This window comes from Zosterops lateralis, assembly GCF_965231275.1.
Source record: "Zosterops lateralis genome assembly, chromosome: 7".
Lineage (NCBI taxonomy): Eukaryota > Metazoa > Chordata > Aves > Passeriformes > Zosteropidae > Zosterops > Zosterops lateralis.
In genome coordinates this window covers 6,177,296-6,200,396 of record NC_139767.1, presented here as the reverse complement: position 1 = coordinate 6,200,396, position 23,101 = coordinate 6,177,296, and the positions used below count along the sequence as shown (strand labels likewise).

General features: G+C 41.1%; 1 protein-coding gene across 1 annotated transcript in view; it reads left to right on the top strand.

Annotated features, from left to right (window-relative positions):
• Positions 1–9,383, top strand: part of LOC310911757 (uncharacterized protein) — a gene marked incomplete at its 5' end in the record, with an annotated part of 45,001 nt that extends 35,618 nt beyond the window's left edge. The window contains 2 exons of the mRNA XM_083865679.1: positions 7,051–7,140; positions 9,299–9,383. Of these exons, the coding sequence (XP_083721805.1) occupies positions 7,051–7,140; positions 9,299–9,357 (149 nt within the window). The 3' untranslated portion in view covers positions 9,358–9,383. The remainder of the gene's footprint in view (positions 1–7,050; positions 7,141–9,298) is intronic.
• Between the last annotated feature and the right edge of the window lie 13,718 nt (positions 9,384–23,101).

The window sequence follows — 23,101 nt, the reverse complement described above, 5'->3', positions numbered from 1 at the left end:
TTGGACTTGGTTTGACTCAATATCAGTTTAACTGTGCTGTAGGTAAAGAAAACTTAGGGTTCTCCTTGATATTTAAGAGCAGTGGAGTAAAGTCAGTGGTGTGGAAATAACATCTGTGGGCAAAAATCCCTGAAATCAACAGGAAAACTCCAAAAAGCATTTGTGGCTTTGGCTCAAAGCTGTCTCTGTGAGTTTTGGAGGAAATTTGCATGCACATCGATTTTCTCATGCAGATGTCTGTTCTGTATTCAGAATAAACAATTGCACACATCAGCCACTGTTTTCACTTGCAAATGGTTGCTGTGCATATGGGTTTTATAGGAGATTTATGGAAACAGGCCCTGTAATAACAGCCAACAGCATCTTCTATTTCAGTGGTGTTATTCTAGAATGATCACTGCTGCCCCAGTTGCCTGAGAGGTGTCACATTTTATTTCTGAAATTGCAGGTTTGTGTATTACTTAACAGTAATACACATCACAGAGAGTGATTCAGTGATGAATGTGGTGTATGAGCTTAAAAGCCTAATGTTTGGCTGGGTTTAATAAAGCTTTAATCATCTGAAAAACATGAGATGGAACCTCAGACCTAAGCAGGGCTCTCAAGTCAGCCAAACACATCAGGTATCACCAGCAGGACTTCGTGGCCACTGCTGGGAGACAGCTCTCACCCCATCTGCTGGGTCATAATTCCCTTTAGGTTCAGTGTATCTTCATCAATTAGAGGAGTCAAGGGACATCAACACCACCTTTTGTCTGAGCCCAATTGTATTAATTTCCTCTGATACGCTTCTTTGCATAAAATGTTTTACTAAGATCACCATATATTTCTGTAGGAGCCTGGACCTTTCCTTTGCTGGAATGTGGGAAGTAGAAGGGGCTAGACCAAGTAAGGAGGAGCAAAAGTGAAACTTCACTCTGGTGTGACCTTTTGTTTTCCTTCACTGCAATTTAATAAGCTGAGCCTTGCAGAAATGATAGTCAGTTTTTTTGGCATTGCCACTTGGAAGACAAATTTTGACATTGTGGAAGTCCTGCACCTGTCAGATCATTACACAGTGGAGTCTTCTCTCAGGTGTCCCCAGTCCTCCTGGGAATTTGCTGTTAGTGACAGCAAGCAGCTGGGATGTCCTCTCTCCCCCTGTGTGTCTGGCTGAGCTATGCTGAGGAGGGAGGAGCTGTTTGTTTCCATGCAGGTTGGCAGAGGGCTGGGATCTTGTGGCACCAAGCCTTCCCAGAGAGAGCAGGCCTAGTTTGCAGCACCAGATGGGAGCCAAGCCACAATGGCACCCCAGTCATTTACAAACACATTCAGCTTGGGTTCAAACCCATCAACATAAAATAAAGCTGTGTTTCTTTCTGAATCAGCTCACAGCTGCAGTGGCTGACTCTCCCCGGCCAGCAGGCAGCCATCACATTTGTCTTTGTCTGTGCAATGCCTTCCATCCATGGATAGGGACAAAGAGGGGCTTTATATATCATTTATTCCCTCTGCTAGCTGGGAGCACGGAGACTGTGCTGCATTTGTCACCCAGGCTGACAGGAAGCATATGGATACAGGTACTCCTTGTCACAGGCAGACACGTGCTGCTGACAGAACCAGAGAAAAATCTATGGGCTGCTTTGTTCTTCATCCTCTCTGCATGTGGCATTTAATGGCACAATCGTAGCAGTTTGGTTTGCTTATGTAGAATAGAGAAGGTTATTTAATTTCATAATATTTGGAATGGCTATTTAACATCTTGGGGATGGACTGGAAATCCTTTTGTTCATCAGGCCTAGCCTTAGACTTGCAGAAAGGCAGTGGTTGCTCTATAGTGCAGAAGCAGTTGGAGAAACTGCTTGGTTTCTTTTCTGGAATGCTCTGGAATGACATGGCCTGTCCCAAAAAGACCTGAAGGTTTCCTGCTGTGAATTCATTCAGTGTATTCAGGCTTTGGCCCCACAAGGAAAGCAGCTCAATTCTCCTGTGAAAAGAATGCGGATAAGACAGAGAAGGAGATAACTCCAAATAACATTATAACTGCCACAAGACAGATGCCTGTGCAGCACAGGAGATGCTCCTGAGGGAAAGGAAAGATCTTGACTTGCAGATTCTGCCACTCCATAAAGGCTGCAAGGGCAGGGCACAGCAGCAATGCCCTGATCTGGTGTTTCTGTTCAGTTTGTACTGGGAACAAGGGAAGCACAAAGGCAAACTGGTCTGTGCTGTGAATGGAGCATGAGAATGGGCAAGGGAAGGAATCTCTGCTGCCCTCCATGGTCAGTTTTACTGGAATGGGTCTCATCCTCACTTTCAGTTTTGAAAATATCGGGCAGCTGTCGGTAGAAAGGTGCTGGGTTTTTCCTTCCAGTTATCTGCCTCTAATTTAATGTAAAATGGTAAGATGATTAAAAAGCCAACAAGAAAACTGGATGCAGAAGTTGCTGCAAGCAGCAGTGGTGCCTGAGTGATCATGCATCCTGGCTGAGAGCATCAGGTATCACTATGCTGGTGGTGGTACCGAGTTTAATAAATAAGTGCTGTGTTAATCTTTGGTCTTTCTTTGGGAAATTCTTATATTGCAGCTTTTTTTTTTTTTCTTGCTTACAGTAGCAATTATAAGAAAACCATAAGCACCGAGGTTAGATAACTGCCTTTAGTTCCAAAGACACTTAAACTCAGATGAAATTTCCAGTCAGATTGCACACTCGGTTCAGATAAATAAATAGAGTGCCCCCTTATCAGTGCCTTCTGTCTCTAAGAGTTTTCATTCTCTAATGCATCAATAATTGAGTGTGAAATACGTGTCATAATAGTCATAGTCTGAAAATACTTTATGGGATCAGCTATATTTTCATCTCTTTGAAGTACATATTGCTAATGGAAGCACTAACGGGTAAAATATTTAAGAATGGGAAAAGTCCTCAGCAGTTCCATTTTGCTATTAAATCAAAATTGCCAGTAGCTTGATGGATAGAGGGATAAGAGTAACCTGGATCTCCAAGATATAGTCCTTTCTAAAACTAAGGATGGCACTGGAGTATTCCAGACTGATCTTAATTACATTCTGAACTTTTCCTAACAGAAGTTTGACCAAATTCATTTTCTCATGGAAAATACTGTGATCATATCAGCAAACACTATGTAGTGGATGAGAAGCCAACAACATGAGGCAGAGAGCACTTCTCCTCCCCACCCTGTACATTATCTGTCCCTTTAGTGGAACTGAACAGAACATTTCTAGCAATGAAAACTGCAAAACAAACCTTGGAAATACTTACTTGTGTTAGTGGCTCCTCTTGATGTAGAAAATCACATTAAGGACTGTCAGAAACATAATTACCACAAAAAAGAACCTCTGCTGTCCTTCTACATCAGTGTTTCATCCAGCAGTGCTTAAGTGAGCTTTCCCACCAGTTGTCTGTACTTTTCCACTGTGAAAACTTTCCATGTCTGAATAAAGGAAGAAATTAAATTGTAGGAAAGTGTTGAGGTTATGCTGAAAGCCTTGTGGTGTGAAAATTTCTATCACAAAACAAGTCTCCAATATGCCATAAAAGCCCCAAGCATCTGCATTGTTCTTGCAGTCATTTACCTTATTTGTCCTTCAAATTCATCCAAGAATTGAGCTCAAATCCTGCTTTGTCTCTCTCCCTCTTTCTTTTTTTTTTTTTTTTTTTTTTTTTTTTTGTTGTTGAACAGTGATATTTTGCAGTGCTTCATATCTTCTGAATAGGAGATGTTATTCAAGTTCTGAATATCTAGAGATAAAGATTTTCCATTTATTCCTTCCTTTCCACATCTTGAATGGTTGCTATTCTCTAGATAATGAAGTGGTTACCTCATTTGGGATGTAGGGTCAGAGTTATGACAATATCAACAACTTCACACCGGAAAGCCCATGTGATTGAAGTTCTTTGGCCTGTGGACTTTAAAACAGAAATCTGCAAGAGAATCCTTCAGACATGTTAAGGAGAAGGAAAGACCCCACACATTTTACACTCAGCATGTTATTAATTGCAGTGCTGTCCATGGGGGGAATATTTAGAGGTTTTTTTCTCCTAAGTTTGAGAATCTCAATGAGTTTTAAATATGGATTGACTGGATTAATTTGAATAGTGCACTAGGTTGCCATATGTATTCAGGTTTTTTCCAGTATAAAATGCTACTTATTTTAAGGTGAAGTTTTTGGATTGGTTTCATTGTCTTAGGTAGTAGATGATGACAATATTATAGGAATGTGTCTACATAATGACATTAAATTGCAAGTCTTTACCTTCTTCTGACTTCATGGAATAGTGCAATATCTATTTCTAAAGATTTTACTTGATGCTTGGCAAAAGAAGTAATCTTAAACCATTGTTTTTCTCATATATGTGCTATTTTTTTACAACTATAAGCTTTTAAAAGTCTTTTTTACCACAAGTGTAGTAGAAAAAGATTTGAATTGTCTGTGCTTTTGACAGTGATGTTTTCATATAACTGCAGTGTGAGTTGTCAGCCAGTTTTGTGTCCAAAACCCAGCGAGAGACAGGAATTAGATTCTGTTACATGCAAAATAATTTCACCTACATCTGTAGTGATTTTTGACAGCTCAAGCTGGTATTTAAATCTTAGACATTCCAGTTCTGTTTTTAAAAATCTTTAAAACACAGAGGCACTCTACATGTAAAATTGTGTTTCTTAAGCTTTTAGAGATTGTTTTCCATTGCCTTCCAGCCTGTTTCCAGCTTAGTAAAACTCATAGGTGTGGTGGTGTTTAATATCATATAGTAAGGTAGGAACATAAAGTCACCAAGTTTTTTTGAGTCTTTGCCTTAGAGTTTGCAAACTGTCAGGTGGCCACTCAGAACAGCATTCTTGGCTTTTGAAATTACTGATTTGTCCTTAAAAATGGTAAGAAACAGAAGGTGTAGTAGACACAAGTTAAATTAAAAGCTGAAATATTCATAAATAAGGCAGAGTATCATGCAAGAAGTTTAGACAATTTGCCTTGAGCTGGAGACATATTCATTGTGATTGAATAAATTTGTGTGATGCCAAAGAAAAAGGCTCTGGAACTACTTAAGGGATAATTTGTGTGAGATGTGTTTTTTGTGTCCAGTCAAGGTCATTAGCTTCTTGAGACTAAAAAGTGTGAAAGCATCAAGCAAAAAGGTAACAACCCATGGCCCAAAGAGCTCACAATTTAAATCTCTCAACAGGAATGGAGTGCACTGGCTGTTGTGTAACAGGGTGGGAAGGTGAAGCAGTGAAGTGAAGAGGAGCAGTGGCTCAGAGAACCATGTATTTTATTAGCTCTTCTCAACGTGTGCATATCAAAATCACAAAGGTTTCCTCTCAAGGTAAAGCTCAAAAGTGTTCATTTGAAGTTTGCCTACTCAGGCTTTGTTGCCCTTATGGGTTTGGTATAGCACTCAGAGGCAGAAGTAAATTAGGGTAGGGGATATAAAAAGGATATCTGGAGTTCAGTACTGATTAAAATATTCATTAATGTGTGGGAAAATCCTCCCCGTTTTAAATTTTCAACTGATGCCAAAACAGAAGTCAGGGTTGTCTCTGTGTGAACAAATGCCTTTCAACAGGTACAACAACAAAAATAAGATTAACTTAATTATGCAAGGAAATGTACTTTGGATCCTACTATCACAAGATGTGCTGCATAAATTCATGTCCCATGGGAAAAGAACTTCTGCAGTTCATCATTTGGAAGTTACAGAAGGGGAAAAAAAAGAGACAGTAGAAAGGTCTGGGAGTATTTTTGGTTTACTGTGGCTGTGACCCATACATTTGCCACTGCCAAGAGAAAACCAGTGCACTTTTCATGTAGCAGGCATGGTGGTTTTTGGCATAATAAAAAAAAAAAATCCTGTAAAAGCCATTGATATGTTTTCATTTAGAGCAGTGTTAACAGTCCCCTTGCAACTATACACATCCCTTTATTGGACTGGATAACAAAAGAACTGCTAGGCTGATTACAGGAAGGACAGTATCTCTGTTAAAGATATGTTCAAATAGCTTTGCTAGGCTTGTTTAGATTAACAAAACTAAAGTCAAGGAACTACAAGAATATCTTTCAATTACATCGGTGAAGAAAATACCAAGATAAGGCAGCAAGTATTTGGGTCAAAATACTGGTACAGAAATAAATTTGTTTAATAAATTAAGCTTGATTTTGGTGAAAAGCTTCTAACCGCCCAAAGAGAAAATATATTTATTAAAAAAAAAAAAATATAAGAGTAGCCATGAGTCCTATAGAGACCCATGATGTTGGTAGTGGCTTTAGAGCTGTACTGCACGGTGTGTTTGTGTTGTATGCTGTGGTTTCACCTGCTGTGGCTCTGTTTGCAGTGCTTTGCAGGTGCATCTCAGTGCTGGCCTGGCTTGTGCTGTGCAGAGCAGAATGTCTTACCACAGCTGCTGGGCACTCCCCACACTGCTGTGAGCATCCTGGGCATTGCTCTGCAGCATTTTTGGCATGAAGCATGCCCTGTACACGTGTGTGGCACGGAACCCTCCCCAGGGTTATGGAACAGGCACAGGCGACAACCTCAAACCACTCTGCTGGCCTGATCTCACATTTTTCTGCCCCTCTTTCCTTTGCCTTTAGCAGAGCCAATAGCCTGGGGCAGTGCAGTTTCACAGCAGACTGTGGTTGTATTTGAAAATTGTGTGCCAAGTCCCATTTGGGTGAAGTGAGAGAATTAAAGATCACCTGAAGTTGCCCGTAATTACTTGTGTTTTATTTGGCTCTGGAGATTCTATATGAAGAAGCAAAGCACAAACAGCCTGTTTGTACAAATCTGGCCTTTTCTCCCAAATCTCCTGATGTATTTAATTGGTTACATCTAGCTGTTTTTTCCTTATCATCCTCAGTGTTATCCCTGTTTTTTTACAGGCATTTACACAAATTTGACTCAAATTACATGTATTCAGCAAGTGTTTTAGTGAAATGGGAACACATAAAAGAACACTGAGGCTTGGCTGATTATTCAAAATGCTTTGGATGTATTTTTTTCAGGAGAGTCCAGCAAGTCTGTTGATAATGGATTGACCTTCTTTTGACAGCAATGGTGCAGCTTCCCAGCTGCAACACTGTGCAAGAGAGCTGCCACAAGGAGGAATCAGAAGCAGCCGAGTGGCCTGTGGGAGCATATGGTGAGTAATGTCCTTCCTGGAATGAGAAGTGAACTGGCCCTAGTAGGTGTAAATATCCTTGCCAAGTCAAACATCATTTACCTGCTTCAGGGCCCAGCTGTGAGCCCCACATGGAGCAGAGCTGGGGATGCTTGCAGGCAGTTTTATTTTCCCAGCACCGTTAGACAGGTTCATCACAGGGAACAGAAATACCACAATTACACAATTATCTGGCCATTTACAAATTAAGCTGTTTAAATGGGAAGGCATTATACCAATGAGCTGCATTTAATCACACATGGAAACAGCGCGCCCCCCCCCCCCCCCCCCCCAGCCTGTTAGCACTGCTCACTGCAGCATGGGCTTTGTTTTATGTGACAGGGTCACATCTCTCTCGCCCTTCCATTCAGAAAATGACTGTGGTTGCCCATGAATTGTTGTAATCAGCACCACTCAGAAATGAGATGATGTGCTTAAATGGTGCAGAAAGAGTGATCATCCCCCAACGCTGAACTTTAGACTTATTTTTCCACAAACACCTTTGAATAATCAGGCAGTGACCATGCAGAGCACAGTGTGCTGATGAACTCTGCAAAGGCTTGGCTCTTCCCTGTCATACAGGGATAACTTGTCTCATATTCACACCCAGAGAGGGGAGGAATTTAAATGCTGACCCTGGAACAAAAATGCTCTAGCTCAAAATTGGAGCTGGGGTTTGTGTTCTGCTTGGTATAAACACCACAGGTCTTGTTACCTGCACTAGGCTAACATTTTATTAGCATTGCTCTTATTAATATTATAGTTTATAGCAATGGAATGATTGAGTATTGTAAATTGTATTTATAGAAATGTAATGACCATTACTGTTAATTACCATAAGATTTTATAGAAATGTAATGGTTTCTGTTTGTTGCTATTAATTGCTGTTATATATTATAGAAATGTAATTGAATTTGTTGCTATTAATTACTGTTACATTTTATGGAATTGCAATAGTTTTTATTTGTTACTATTAATTTGTATTAACTACTTACATATTTCTTAGAAAAAATACTATTTTGACAGCACAATAGTTATATTTTATGGAAAAGTAATGACTGTTGTTTGTTATGAATCATGACTATTAGTATTAGAATGATCCTATTGGTAATAATCTCCTATGATTTTGATGTGTGTTCATATTCCAGACCTTAGGCAGTGCCCTCCCATCAGTTTCCTCTGATAAATCCAGTGGTACTTTCTGAAAGTCACCTCAGTCCTTTCTAGTAGTGAAAGAGGAGAGGATTTTGGTCTTCCACAAGTCAGGCTGAAGCAATGGAATTGGTACTGAGTTGCTGTAGCACCTTCTGGAATTAAGGGCATGGTCCACATTGTCAGGAAAGAAGGATTCTTTTCCTGGTGTATGAGCCATGGCCTTGAAAGATTTTTTTTTTCTCTATTGTGCTCAATTTTGCTTAAGAAAGTACTTTAATTTAAGAAAATTAAGTACTTTAATTTAAGAGAATTAATTTACTTTAAGAAAACAAAAGCTTTCAGAATGGCCAGAGAACTGAAGCTTGCTACTCAACAGAATTTTCTGGTAGCTGCCTTATGTCTTCTCTCAGACTGATTTGTTTTAATCATTAAATAGAAGTGATATTTTCGTTGGAGCTGGGGATATTTTTCTTCTCTCTGTGACACAGGTTTGTGAAGAGCGTTAATATCTTTTATTAAAGAAACTGATAAAGTTAGAACAAAAAGAAGAATTGACCTTTCAGGCATACAAGCTGGCGGCAGTAACATTTTTATTGCATGTGCTTTTGTGAAGAGGGCCTAAAAGTGAGAGAGAGCCTCTGGAAAGTACTATAAACATGGATAAGAATATAAACTGTGCCTAATTCAAATAACATTTCTCATATCTAGGCTGCCACTCAAGAGTCTCCTTAGACTATGGATCCTTTTACAGGAAAGAAAACTGATTATCACTTCGGAATAGTTAAAAATTTACTGCAAGACATAATATTACAGTGGTATTTAGTACAAAATTATTTTTTTTAATCTACTACTATTTCATCTAAAAATGCCATTGTTACTTCTCCCTAACGCTTTTATGCTCCCAAATGTCAACCACAAAAGCAGCCCAATCAAGGTCCAGACAAATGCATGTCTGTTCTATCTGACTGCAATCTCCCTCTTCCAGTGCTGCTCCTGTTTCAAAGCCCTGTGGATTTGGAGCTGTTTGATCCATTCACAGAGTGAGAAAATGGAAGCATCAGAGATCTTTGTTATTGCTCAGCCATTCCTCTTTTTCTTCCTCCTGCCTTCTCAGATGAGCAGAGTGTGATAAAGCTGTAAATGATGTGAACATTTTAAGGCTGCCTTAGTGTAATAAAACTTAGAGATCACCACCAGCTGTGGGTGACTCCATCATTATTAATAATGCATTGCTAGGAACTGTCTCATTATCATCATTATTGGTCAATCATGTCAGCAGTTCTAACAACAGGTGTGGATTTGTGCCCACCTTAGCACAAAGAGGGTTTTGGTTGTGTTTTGGCGGCTGTATTGCTTTAGCAAAGGAGCCTTGCCTCTTTGTTGCCATGGAAAGAAAGACAAAAAACTGCTGAAAAGAAATGGTTTTGAATAAAGTGTACAAATGGCAAAAAGAAAAATGGGAAAAGAAATCCAGGCTGTTTATTTATTTACTTTAAAGACAGAGTATTATGAATAAACTGACAGAGCAGGAGAAATACACAGTTTATAAGACAGCACTTCACATTTCTCTTGTGCTGCGTTTGCTTTCAGTCTCAACCACCTTCTCTTCCAAGCCAGAATTGTATTGTGCACTATATTCAGCTTTCTTTTTGTCTGAAAATCATTTTAAACTGAACCCCTTCTGCTCTAATGTTTCTTTTCTTACCCCCTACATCCATTACATTTGTTCCAGCCCACATTAGCACAAACCATTAAAACAAAAATGGCTAAAGAGACATTTCTGCACAGAGCAGACCCACCAGGATATAAGGTTTTGCCTTAGACACTCTGTTCTAAGTGGGGAAGAAGTCTTCTGGGGAGAAGACTTGTGCTAGCCCTAAACTATTTTCTTATTAATACCCTTTTTGTGTTCATCATTTAATCCCAGGTAATCCTCGGCAGAGCTTTCATCCTGGGGCTTTGCTCTCTAACTTTTCAGAGTTAGAAGAAAACAGTAACGTGGTGTGAAAAGCAGGCAGTGTAACAAGACCTGAATAACCTGCAGAATTTGGATGGATGGTTATAAAATATTTTGGATTGTTTTTTTGATTGTTAATGGATTTTGACACTCCGGTCCTGGTAATTAAAAACTTTTAAGCTTATTTAGATCTTGCTCTCTTCTGTTAAATAGACTGAGAGTGATAACAATGCCAAACTTCTCCTGGGCTATGGCCATGGATCAGCAGGAAAAAAAAAAAAAAAAAAAAAAAAAAAAAAAAAAAAAAAAACCAAGGAAAAAACAAAAAAGTAAATCATTCTATACTGAAATGATTCAAAAATGATTCAATAACACTGAAAAGGTAAGTGGCACATGCTTATTTTTGTCTTAGGAAGACACTATAGATGAAAATGATAACCATTTTAACTGAAATAATGCTGAGAGCAGGAGTAACACCCACAGAGATAAGTGGCTGCAGCAATCTCCCCCAATTACAGGCCAGCTGTTCTGTTCAGCACAGCTCCACAGAAGATTAAAACCACAGGCTGGAAGGAAGAAGCAAGAAGCCAGACTTTAAATCTCTAAAGTGCATCACGGACCAGTCACACTAGCCTGAGTTTTGAAGTAGCACTTGGCAAATTCCAATCTCCTCTGACATAGATGGTTTGGGGATTTAATGCTTTGTTTCAAAGGGGAATCAACGAGTCCTTTTGGAGGGGGGCTGACTGTTTATCTTTGTTTAGAAATATAAGTAAATCCCAAAGAACACGAGAGAAGTTCAAACTGAACACAGCCTATTCCTAGGCACAAAAGCTTTTTCCTTAACACCATTTGCTGACCAAGACCTCACCACCCACAGGAGCTGGTGCTGCTTTTTTCAGAATTCCATTTAGGACAGCGGTACTTACGGAGCCAGTTGTTACTCTTCAGGACCCTGGATAGCTCCAGCCATGATACTGTTCCATTTATGGCATTTTACAGTTGCTTGTGGCCACTGAATTGTCCAAACCTGTAACCTTCAAGCACAGACCATCCAGTCAAGTCAGAGAATTCACAGCTCCTAAATGACCAGAGAAAGGGACACCTTCCTGGACCTGAGTGATGTCAACGCTGAGTAACAGGGGTAGCACATAAAAAGTTCTCTTGGCTGGGTAAAAGCTGGGGGTTATCAGAACACAGGTGCTTTAACAGGAAACACCTCGGCAAAACAAGAACCAGGATTATCAATCCCACATTCACAGCCTCTCCTGGGAACAGCAGTGAAAGCGATTTAAGAAAAATCGAGTGGCACACGCCTGCCAATTAATTTCAGTCTCGACAGCTGTGTTACATGTTAGCAATACTCCAGTTCCTCACACAGCGATGTCACTCACTGCGGGCACACAGATTGTGGTGACTGGGAACGGGGCTGCGGCCGAGCCTCATCCCTAATGGGCTACGGCTGTGCGGGGCTGGGACTGCACTGAGCCTGCAGAATCGAACCGGGCCGGCAGGGAGCCTGTAAAATTGAGCCAGGCGGAGAGATAGAGAGCCTGTAGCACTGAGCCGGGCAGACACAGAGCCTGCAGAACTGAGCCGGGCGGACACAGAGCCCGCAGCCCCGAGCCCGCAGCTCCGGGACAGGCAGGAAGGAGCCCGAGGCCTTGAGCCGGCGGGACCGAGAGTCCCCAAGTCCGGGGACTTTCACATGGAGAGGCCGGGAATCGGGATATGGGCACAGCCACACGGGACATCCCACTCGGGTATTCCAAAGGCAGACATTCTCACATCCCAAAGGCAGATATTCCCAGGGAGGGGGCCGGGTACGGGGAGCTGAGCGCTTTGCTGGGCTGGTGGGGAAGAAATAAAGTGCTCGTTTCCTATAAAGGACAGAGCGGCGCCCCGCACTTTCGCTGTTTGCGACGAAAGAAACAGCGTAACTACGGACTGCCCCCGCGTACTTTCGCTGGTTTTTTACGAAATAAACAGCGTAATTTCGCACTTTGCTTTTTTGCCATGAAAAAGTGGCACCCCATAATTTCGCTGTTTGCTACGAAACAGCGTAACTACGCACCGGGGCCGCGAAATTCTTATATTTGCTACGTAAGAAACGGCGTAATTACGTTTTTTTTTTTTTTTTGCTAAAACAAAATTGCGAAAATTCGCTATTTGCTACGTAAGAGCCAGCGTAACTACGCACTTTGCTTACTTGCTAAAAAAAATATATGAAGTGGTGCCCCGCGAAAATTCGCTATTTGCTACGAAAGAAAAGGCGTAATTAGGCACTGGCGCTGCGCAGTTTCGCCGTTTGCTACGTAACAAGCCGAGCACGGCAGCGCCCTTTGCTCGTTGGGCGTGAGGGGACGGCGCGGGGCCTGCGGGACACGGGCCGGGCCGGGAGCGACAGACACACACACACACACAGGGCCTTTGCTGTGGGGCGGGCACAGACGCAGCCTTTTCCCTGGAGCGGACACGGACACTCTGTGCCGTTTCCCCGGAGCAGACACACACACACACACACACACACACACACACACACACACACACACACACACACACACACACACACACAGACACACTGCCGTTCCCATCTATAACACACTCAAACCCGGCGCGTTCGGGCCGTGCCGCCCTCCACAGGCGGGGAGGAGCGAGACCCGCCCCGCGCATGCGCGCTCCGCCCGGGCCCGCGACGGTTCTGGTTCCCCCGGGCCGCTTCCGGTTCTCCGGGGTCCGTTCCGGTTCCCCCCGGGCTGGTTCCGGTTCCCCCGGACCGCCTCTGGTCTCCCCCGGGCCGGTTCCGGATCTCCCGAGCCAATTCCGGTTCTCCCGGGCCGGTCTTGGCTCCCCCGGGCCGGTTTCGCTTCCCTCAGACCGCAACTTAGTTCTTCCGGCCCGATTCCGATTCTCTCGGGCGGGTTCCGGTTATGCCGGGCCGGTTCCGGTTATCCCGGGCCGGTTCTGGTTCCCTCGGGGCTGGTCCAGACATATGGACACTTCCCTACCATCAGCTATTCCACCGACCAGCTCACAGTGTTTGTCCCAAGGCAACTACTGTGCACTTCCAGAACTCCTAAGGCTCGGGAAGTTCAGCAGAACACATATCTCCAAAATGAAAAATTCTCTGCTACATGAGACTCTCAAAAACAACTGTGACAATTCAAAGCAGCAAGCAAGTTTTAACTATGCATTTTTTTACTTTACTGTGTGGATGGACATAAGTATTCCAGCCACAGCAAATGCACCAGGTTTGATTTCAGCAGTTTTCACAGGGATGAACAATGTTGTATAAACATTGTCCTCAAAATGTTGGAGCACAGAGTGCCATGGACACAACACCTCACAAAGGGGAGACATTCACGTCAAGGTTCACAGCTCCTGGTTCCCTGCTAGTGAATCAGCAAAGGCAAAGCCCAGTAAATAAATAAACAAACCTAAAGCAAAGTGCTCTTCCCACTCCCTTTCAAAGTAATTTTCGCTGGCTGCAGCTCTCTCTCCATGCTAGACTTCCACCACTGATCAGTGCTTTGTCATTTTGTCGTCATCTGAGGCACTGTCATTTTAAATTATATGACAGTCACAAGGAAAGTACCTGATGTGTTCAAATGATGAACCACCATCTCCTGCCAAAGAAAAAAAGAAATAAAAAAATAAATAAAGTGGCAACACTTATTTTCTGCTGGGTAAACCTCTTCATTTCTGCATTACAGAAGCCTTCCTTCAAAGCTGAAAAATGGCATGTTAGCAGCCCCAGATCATTTGCAATCTTGAAATCCTCCCCTTTCTGCTGTGCTCTGCTGTGCTCAGCCAGGTCTAAAAATCTGATGGGAGTGGAATTGCTGGAAGTTTTAATGTGGATATTTTTTTCCAGCACTGCTTCCAAGTCGTTCATGGCTATTTAGCACATAACCCACAGAATTGTGCAGGGCACCATCTGCAAACGTGGTACAGATTATACAGGCTGCAAATAAGCAGGTGTTTGTCTCATCATCCCACTGACCATTTGAGAGATGTCTGGAACAACAGCAGCCCATCATCTGTGAGAAAAAATAACACCACACTGCAAGCAGGCTTGGTCCCAGAGACTCTTGAAAGTGAAGAATGAGCTCCATGTGTTCTCCAAATGTAGGCAAGAGGCACGATTTTATCCCAGAGCATAAGATCTTAAAAGCATGCTATTGGGTCAGGCTGAAGCAAACACACAAATCCACTGAAATATTCAAATGCTCATCAGCATAAATGCAAATTGGAGTGAAACACTTCAAAAGCTGATAATGCCAGGGGATTTTACAGGCATTACTGCAAGATCTTGTTTCATCCAAGCTTTTCTTTTATCATTATTATCTGAACATGCAACATGTCCTTGAGTTATTTCCCTTAAAAAAAAAAAAAAAAAGGTGTTAAAATGCTTTTGCTTAACATGCACTCATAAATCCCTCTACACCAAACAACCAGAGCTTTGTTACATGTGTTGCAGGAGGTTATTTCTGCCAAATTCCTCTGCAGCTTGTGTGGCTGCACGAGAGTGTGGTGGAAGCAGCCACTGAGGAGGCAGGATGCCCTGATACCGTGCCAGGATCCATCCTGAGCACAGCATGCCTGGAAAATACAAATTGTGACTGGTAACTCTTAGGCCATGTCGGCTCCTGGCCCCCTTGTTACAGGTCACAGATGTGACTTCCTTGGGGACCACGAGCTCCCTTCTGTTCTAGAAGATGTAAGTTCAGATTTTTTGGGTGGGTGATTTTTTTGGATGGCCCTTCCAGCTAGAACTGTTGAGCACAAGGAATGGTTATCCTTCCTTTCTTCAATTACATGTTTGAGGATCAGTTCAGCTACAAGAGATCCTTTCAGACAAAATTCTGAATCTTTAAACAAAAAAAAAAAAAAAAAAAAAAAAAAAAAAAAAAAAAAAAAAAAAAGGATTTGCATGTTTTATAAACTCTCAAGTGGTCACCGCTAAAAACCACCTTTTTTTCTTTCTTTTTTCCTCTTTTGCAAAGGGGCACATGCTGCTGGTTTTGGAAAGGTGAATGTAGCAGTTCAGCAGTGACCAGGTGAACAAGGTACCACCCCCAGATTTTCTGGCAGAATTTCCCCTGGGGATGCTGTTCTGCCACTTCACCTGCTGGGGGTTTTCCCCTTTCAAAGGCCTTCAGCATCTAAGCTGCAAAACCAGATGAAAACAGCTCAAAAGCTAAAGCAGCTTAAAGAACCTGTATGAAATGGGCTGTGCCATGTTCTGTGGCATCATGCCATAAGCTGGTTACAAACAATGAAGGTCTTGTCTGCCACCTTATAGTGTGTCCTTAGAGAGAATAAAACTGAGGCAGGATCCTGACTGAATTCAGGTATCCAGACATCATTTATTATAATTTCTCATTTCCCACACTGCAAAGCAGAGATATTTTGGTTTTTTTCGACATCTGGTATTTCTTTAATTCAGCTTCTAGAAGTAATTCCTTTAAAGGAGGAATTACACCAGGATATTTAATTTTTTACTCAGCACTGCTGTCACAATGGCTTTCACCAGAGTGAACAAGAAGCCTTCTGCACTTTTCTGGAGTCTTTCAGCATTAGCAGTTAAGCAACATACATTTAAAAAAGATGGTTTAAGGTGTACAGCACTGGTGAAACAGGCAATATTTCTCCTGTTTCCAGTTCATTCAGCAGAATAATAAAAAAACACCTAAAAAGCCCCAAACAACATAACTTACTGGACTTCAGTCAGGAAACAGAAAATCATTTCTTCCTCCAATCCCAGCTCAGAAACAGTTTATTGGAAATTTAAAGATGCTTTAGGAGCAACAACAACAAAAAAATTGAGTAACAAATTTTGAACAAGTTTTGACTTGCGTTCCCTTTAAAGTGAGGAAGGATTTTTATGCCTAGTCAGGAAAGCAGAAAGTAGTGACTATTTCATGACTTCACCAGAGTATCTTCAAATGGTAATTTTCCAATTGACAATTTTTAATTTTTAAGTCAAATCTTAATCCAATTGAAAGAAACTTTACTAAAGACGCATGCAATAAGGTAATCCAAATAAAGCCTTCCAGAACACCACATGAAACAGTAAAACCTCCAAAGAAATAATCCTCAAACCCCCTAAAACCTGACACTGCATTAGTCACTGGACATTTCTGAATGAGGTCACAACTTTCTAAATCATTATGGAACCAACCACCCTTAGCACAGCCTCCAAAACACTTTATACAGTCCATCAACAACCCAAAAGAATAATTCAGGAATAATTTAGAATAATCTTGGGGTTTATCCTTGGAGGACAGAGGGTGTTGCCCTGTTGGGAAGCCTGCACACTGCAAGCATCCTCAGAACAGCTGGGGGAAAGGTTATGGATACAGAGCCACAGGTTCTGTTTGTGGAATCAGGGGATGAGAGAGGTGGAAAGAAGTGGCTGCACAAATGCTTGGGTGGAGTGAAACATCAGCTTCTCTACAGCAAAACTTGATGTTAATAGCTTTATTCATTTCACCATAGTCCAAGCAGAGTCTATGGGCACACACAAATCTGAGGGTACAAATATAATTCTGAATAATCTTTTTTTGCAGTGGCTTACTGATCAGACAACTAAGAAAGCTCCTTTTAGGAAGGGAACCAGGAAAGCCGTAGTAAGAACTGGTATAAGGGTTTTTTTAAATGAAATTTTAACAGTTATCAGCAATTTACTTTTGCCTCAAACAGAATATATAAAAAAGCTTTCCCTCTAAAAGGTTTCCATATATGTAAATAGTGACCTAAATGTAAGCATATTCATGACTTTCTAAAGTTTGAATGAATTACCAAGCTTTATATTTGCATTTTTCATTTTGAAGCTATAAAAAGCTATTTTGTAGTTTTTCACACTATCTCTATGCCTGAAGATGTCTGCAGAGAAGATCTCTCTGCACAGAAGCCAAATTTGAGAGATCTGGGATGAATTTTAGACAGTTCTCCAATACTGAGATTCTTTTGCATTCACACACAAGTAGTGTGACACTTCAAATGCCACCAGAACTGACTGGAATGGAGCAGGAAGAAACAAGAAATTCAGATGCAATAACTTTGAGGTTTTGGGGGGTTTTTTTAACTTAGATATCATACCAAGCTTAGTACACATTTCAGATAATAAAAAAAAAACTCCACTTCTAGCCCAGAACCCCAAGCTTATGTGTTCGTTTTCACTTTTTAAAAGGTAAAGAGTCCCCAGTCAAATAAATCAAAGGGTAACACAAATAAAGAATTTCACCCTCTATTGCAGGTAGTTTAAGTTTCAATATCCTCCTGTATTGTTTCCAGAAGTCAGATATGATGAGATAGAGAAACATTAAACTTGCTTTTTGTCTCTTTGGCCTGCTCTGCTCATTTCATCACTTTTGAAAGATTATAGATTTTGGCATGGTATGTCATTAGAATTTGTCCATAAATCAGAATATGTCATGCTCTTCCCTGAAAAATTAAAGCCCTTTCACCATCCCTCCATTTAGCTAACAATAAACTATTCACACAACAGCAATCAAATCCCCTCTCAGTTGTCATCTTGATAAATTAAACTACTTATTTCAGCTTATCAGTAAAAAGAGCTTTCTGTGGCTTTGAAAATGTTCATGTGGGGTTTTTTTCCTGTGGATTTTTCATTTCCAAAACGGGGATATCAAAGCAAGTCTGAGCATTTCAGTAGCAGAGTATTAAGACACACATTGATTTTCGATTTTGCCATCCCTGTTAGAGAGCAGAGAGGATGAATAGTGCAACAGGTCTGGAAGGAAAATTCTCAGGCTGATAAATATTAAGCAGCACAAAAGCTTGTACAGTATTACAAATTCAAGGTCCACTTGAATTTACTGTGTTTGAGTGTCCTTTACCTACCTGTCTCACTTATCACCTTTGCCTTACTTTCTGTATCTGTGTTTGCTCTGGTTTACCAGAGGATTTATGTGAGTTACTGTTGAGAGGAAACAATAAAACCCAAAAATGATGAGTATAGTAAAATATAAGTTTGAAATTGTAATTCAAGTCATGCTCGCCAGATAGTCCATTAACATTTTCTAAGCTGACAAGGTACTGCTGCTTTTACAAAGCACTGGGATTGATTTAAAACTCTGCTGACTGAGCTGGTATTCACTACTCACTCAAACCCACTCCAGAGATGTAACTGGCACGTTAGATTTAGTATCCTCAGGAAAAAAAAAAAAAAAAAAAAAAAAAAAAAAAAAAAAAAAAAAAAAGAGAGAGAGAGAAAATTATTTTATTGTTGGCATAACCATCACACCACTGACATTTTTCATTACAACGTTACAAATTTAGCTGAGGAGAAGAATTGACAGAGGAGAGTAATAACTGAATTCTTTCTTCCTTGCATTTGAAGCTTTAATACATCTCTGTTTTTTAAAAAAAATATTAAATTAAGGGGTAAAGGTCCCCAGTTTTTTGTGTTTAGAATGCGTTTGGAACCAGAACGCCATGGATATTAAAAGGCTGGGGCTGGGCAGTCACTGCTGGAGGGTCAGCACAGCAGCACAAAATGTCCTTTTTAAGCTGCAGGGCAAGTCCTCTCCTGCTGTAAGTTACCTCTAGGTGTTTACCAGCCATTAACCTAAAAGTGGCTGTAATTTCTCAGCCTGTAATTAGCAGTGGTGACTAAACCTTGATGGGGCCCCGTCCTGTCACAGCAGTGTGGGATTACAGATGCCAGGCACCTCCTCTCCCTCTCCCCCCAGTCATGACAATTCATTAGTTCTGCCCTTCCAGAGCAGCTGTACCATTTGCCAGGAGATTTATTCAGATTCCCGCAAAATTATTGCTGAAACGTGGGAGGAGGAGTGATTTGATGAGGCTGTGTGTTCACTGTCAGGTAACACGGGCTGGAGCTGTGGTCAGAAGGGATGGGGGATTATGTTCTGTGAGAAGCAGAGCCCTTTTTGAGGCAAAAGTTTAATAAATTCCACGAGGCAAAAGGACAAAATGCTTTAACATGTCAGTCATGTCTCAGAGTGTGATCCACAAAACACCCCTGAAGTTGTCCCCGTGACATTCATTAAAATTTTACCTTTCTGTCACAGCCTATTGAGGCATTCCTCTGAAAAGCCTCTGATTTAGTCAAAGCTGATCAAAGTATGAGAACATATAAAATGCTCTGCTTGATTAGTGAGTGGGGTGGGACAAGTAAAATTCAAGAGACTTAATTGCCAAGCTAAAACTGAGGAATTCAGAATTTAGGGATTTGACTTGTGCTCAGAGAAATAACATCAGTGTGTGTCTTCTGAACAGACCTGGAACAAACCCACAACACTTGGAAAACTCAGTGTAACTTGTGTCTCTTCTGTAGCCCCAGTGTCAACACCCACCCCTGCACATGGCAAAGCCTGGGGAGGAAAACCCAGCACTGGGGTTCAAGCCACATCACTCCCTGGAACATTCATTTGATTTTATTTCCCGTTAATCCTACACCAGCAGACCAGCCACACCAAGCTGGATCCAAAGTCCATCTGTAACTTCAATAAAACATCAATAACTTCAATAAAACTGTTGTAACTTAAATAAACTATCTCACTTTTGTTTCACTGGAATAATATTTTCCATATTTCTTTCATATATACATTGATATAACCATGGCCCCCACGACTGACTGAGCTCAGCTGCTTATGATGCCAAGTTTTCCTATGGATTTGATTTAGCCTTTCACCCAGCTTTAGCATTCAAATATATCCACCCATTGAGTACACTGAGATGTTCCCAGCAATGAAATGTCAAAACACTGACAACCTCTTCATGGTCTTAAATCCAATATCCTGTGGCCTCACTGACTCCTGGATTTTAATTTGCTATCCCAGTGCACAGTAATTTCTGGTTATCTCTGTCACAGTCATAAGCACATCTTGAGATGAAATTTTGGCAGGTTGTCATGTTTAAGAACAGGTGCTCTGACTTTCTGCAGCTGGGGTTTATTATTTTCTTTTTTCCTATCTGTTCTTTGAAACTGGGCTCTCTGTGTGCGTGTGTAGATGTATCATCTCTGACCATCTGAATATGCAGATCTTCTAATCCCCATTTTTATACATACATGCACAGACATTAATTTTAATCAGGGAAAGCTAAGATGAAATACCAATAAAAGAGGAGTTGTTAGGCATGACATTTCATTTATGGATGTAGCTGAGAAGATTAATGTCTGAGCCAGCAGCCTGTCCATTACCACCTTCCTCTGCTGAGGGGCAACGTCGTGTGTAACAACTCCTCACTGATCACCAGAAACTCTCATTGCCAGATCATTCTCTTGCCCTCAATTTGTCTATGCAATACTATTCATTAGGCCATGAAGACCAGATAATTTTCAGTGAGGAATTCTGCAGGAAGCCTTTTCAGGGCACAGAAGTACGTGTACATTTTTGTATTTTCTATTTTAAATTTCTTTAATGTGTGATTTGCTCGAAGGAAGGTCAGCTCCCCAGAAAGAAAGAAAAATTTAAAGCAAAGGAATGCACCTGTAAGCTGGATTCTACTAAAAGATTGAAGTAATTCCCTTTGAGAACTTTTGTGGAAAGGGGTGGTTTTAATGTCTGGTCCCATTTTATAGTGGAGTTTTCCCTTAATATTACAGAAAGCTGCTTTTAGCTGGACACACTGAGAAAAATGATCAACTTGTTCTTAGCACTAGTTCACCTGGCCCAGTAACAAGAAGAGAATTGAGAAGCAAATGCTAAGAGTGACAACAAAGTGAATTTTATGAAAAATAGTGCATGGATGGCTTAGATAACATGTGCTTTTACAAATAATCCATCATCTACAAAGAGTATGGAATAATGCAGCAAAGGCTTTGAATAAAAGGCTGAAACACCTTCCTTCATAGCTCTCCTCCTCTGAAAGCACCCTGTAAATTCCATAAGGATGCTGCAGCCAGAGAGCACAGCAGTTCTGATTAAAAACCAGCCTGGCAATGAGGAAACTGTGAGCAGGAGCTTCATTTGTTCTGATTGCCAGGGCATTGGCCTTACACATGTGTACAGGTAGGAAAAAACCAAACCAACAGACTGAGAGAACAGCTCTATTGCTCCCCACCCCTCCACAGTCAGACCTAAAATTAAATCTATTTAAGTAGCAGGAGAAGAGAAAAATTAGAGGAATCCTACAGAATCATAGAATACTTTGGTAGGGACCTTGAAGCTGATCCAATCCCAGTCTCCTGCCATGGGCAGGGACACCTTCCACAGACCAGGTTACTCCAATTTCTATTCAAGGTGGCCTTGAACACTTGCAAGAATCCACAAGTTCTCTGGGCAACCTGTGCCAATGCCCCACTACCCTCTGAATAAAGATTTTCTTCCTAATATCTAATCTGAACCTGCCTTTTCTCATTTTAAAACCATTAATCCTTGTAGGAGAAGGGAGAATATTGGTGAAAGTATAAGCAGATTTGTTTCCAGACATCATTTCCAGAATGATCATTCTACAACTGAGTTAGGAACTGATCCTTAGTGTCTTTTATTCTCCAGCCTCTCCATTCACACTGCTAAATTAATTTCTTGCTTCTAATATGAAATGAGAAAATACACTTTTTAGGGGAAAAATAATTATATATCAAGTACAACACTTGGAAATGGAGAAAAATCCATTTTATTTTAATGCCTTTGAAACAGGGTGATCTCTTTGAATTTCACCTCAGGTGTTCATTTTAACTGATTTACAAAAAAAAAAAAAAAAAAAAAAGCATTGCCTAAGTTACCTAGCACATAGGGATATCACTATGAAAAGTATTTATTTGCACACCAGATTAGAGGGAAAACAAAGGCTAAAGCAGATTATGACATGACATCTGTGTGTATGAAAAAGGAAATATTAAAAGAAGATTGTAAATTTTTTTTTTCCCCATGAATGCAAATAGATTCATACCAATAGTTTGATGCTGTGTTGTGTTAAAAAAAAATCGTCCTGTAAATGCAGAGATGAAGGGTATGTTTTAACATGTCAGAGGAGGAGGAACACCTTGCATGTCCCAGGTGATCCCCAGAACAGTGACTGTGGGCCAGCACAGGAAGTGTTGTCCCAGTAGTCTGAGCTTCTCCACAATTCCATATGTGCAACAAGACTGGCAGGAAAAATCCCAACCCTTATTAACTCAAATCAATGATTTGCATCATTTATGAAGCCTCTGAAATCCAGAGGTGTGAGATCTGTTCAGTCACTGTCAAGGACTTCATCCCTGTTCAAAAGACAGCGAGAAAATCCACTGTGTTCAAAATACAACAGGTTTGTTTGCACTGCTCAGTAAGGAGTAAAAAGGCCATCCCTGCATTTATCAGATGCTGCCTTTATTTCCAGCAATGTTTTGTACATTTTAAACACCTAAGTACTTCACTCAACACTTTTCCGCCACCTATCCCGGATCAATATCACAAAACTTCTTGACACCCTTTACATTTTTCAGAAGGGGGAGCTTCACACAGGACTAACTCGACTGGGGAAAGTGTTACTACAGAAAAATCACTGGAGAACGAGTTTGTTGACAGTGAAAAATAGGTTTCCTGAGCTTCTCTCTTCGAGGAAATGCACTGGCTGCCACCAGCAGGTATTTCAGCTTTCCCCTCCTCCTCACAGTCACATCTTTTCTGCAACACCAAAATGTCACACACTTGGCAGGCACGTTAACAGCTGCCTCATTTCTTGTTACTGGAATTGTCCCTGGTAACAAAAAAAGAAACTCAAAGGCCAATTTTGCCACCAGGAGTCTCTGTCATCACCATGGACTGCTCATGCAATGCATCTGGAAAATGCAGGGTAAGGTGTCTGACATGTGGATTGCTTCACCATAAACTTTTTTTTTTTTTTTTTTTT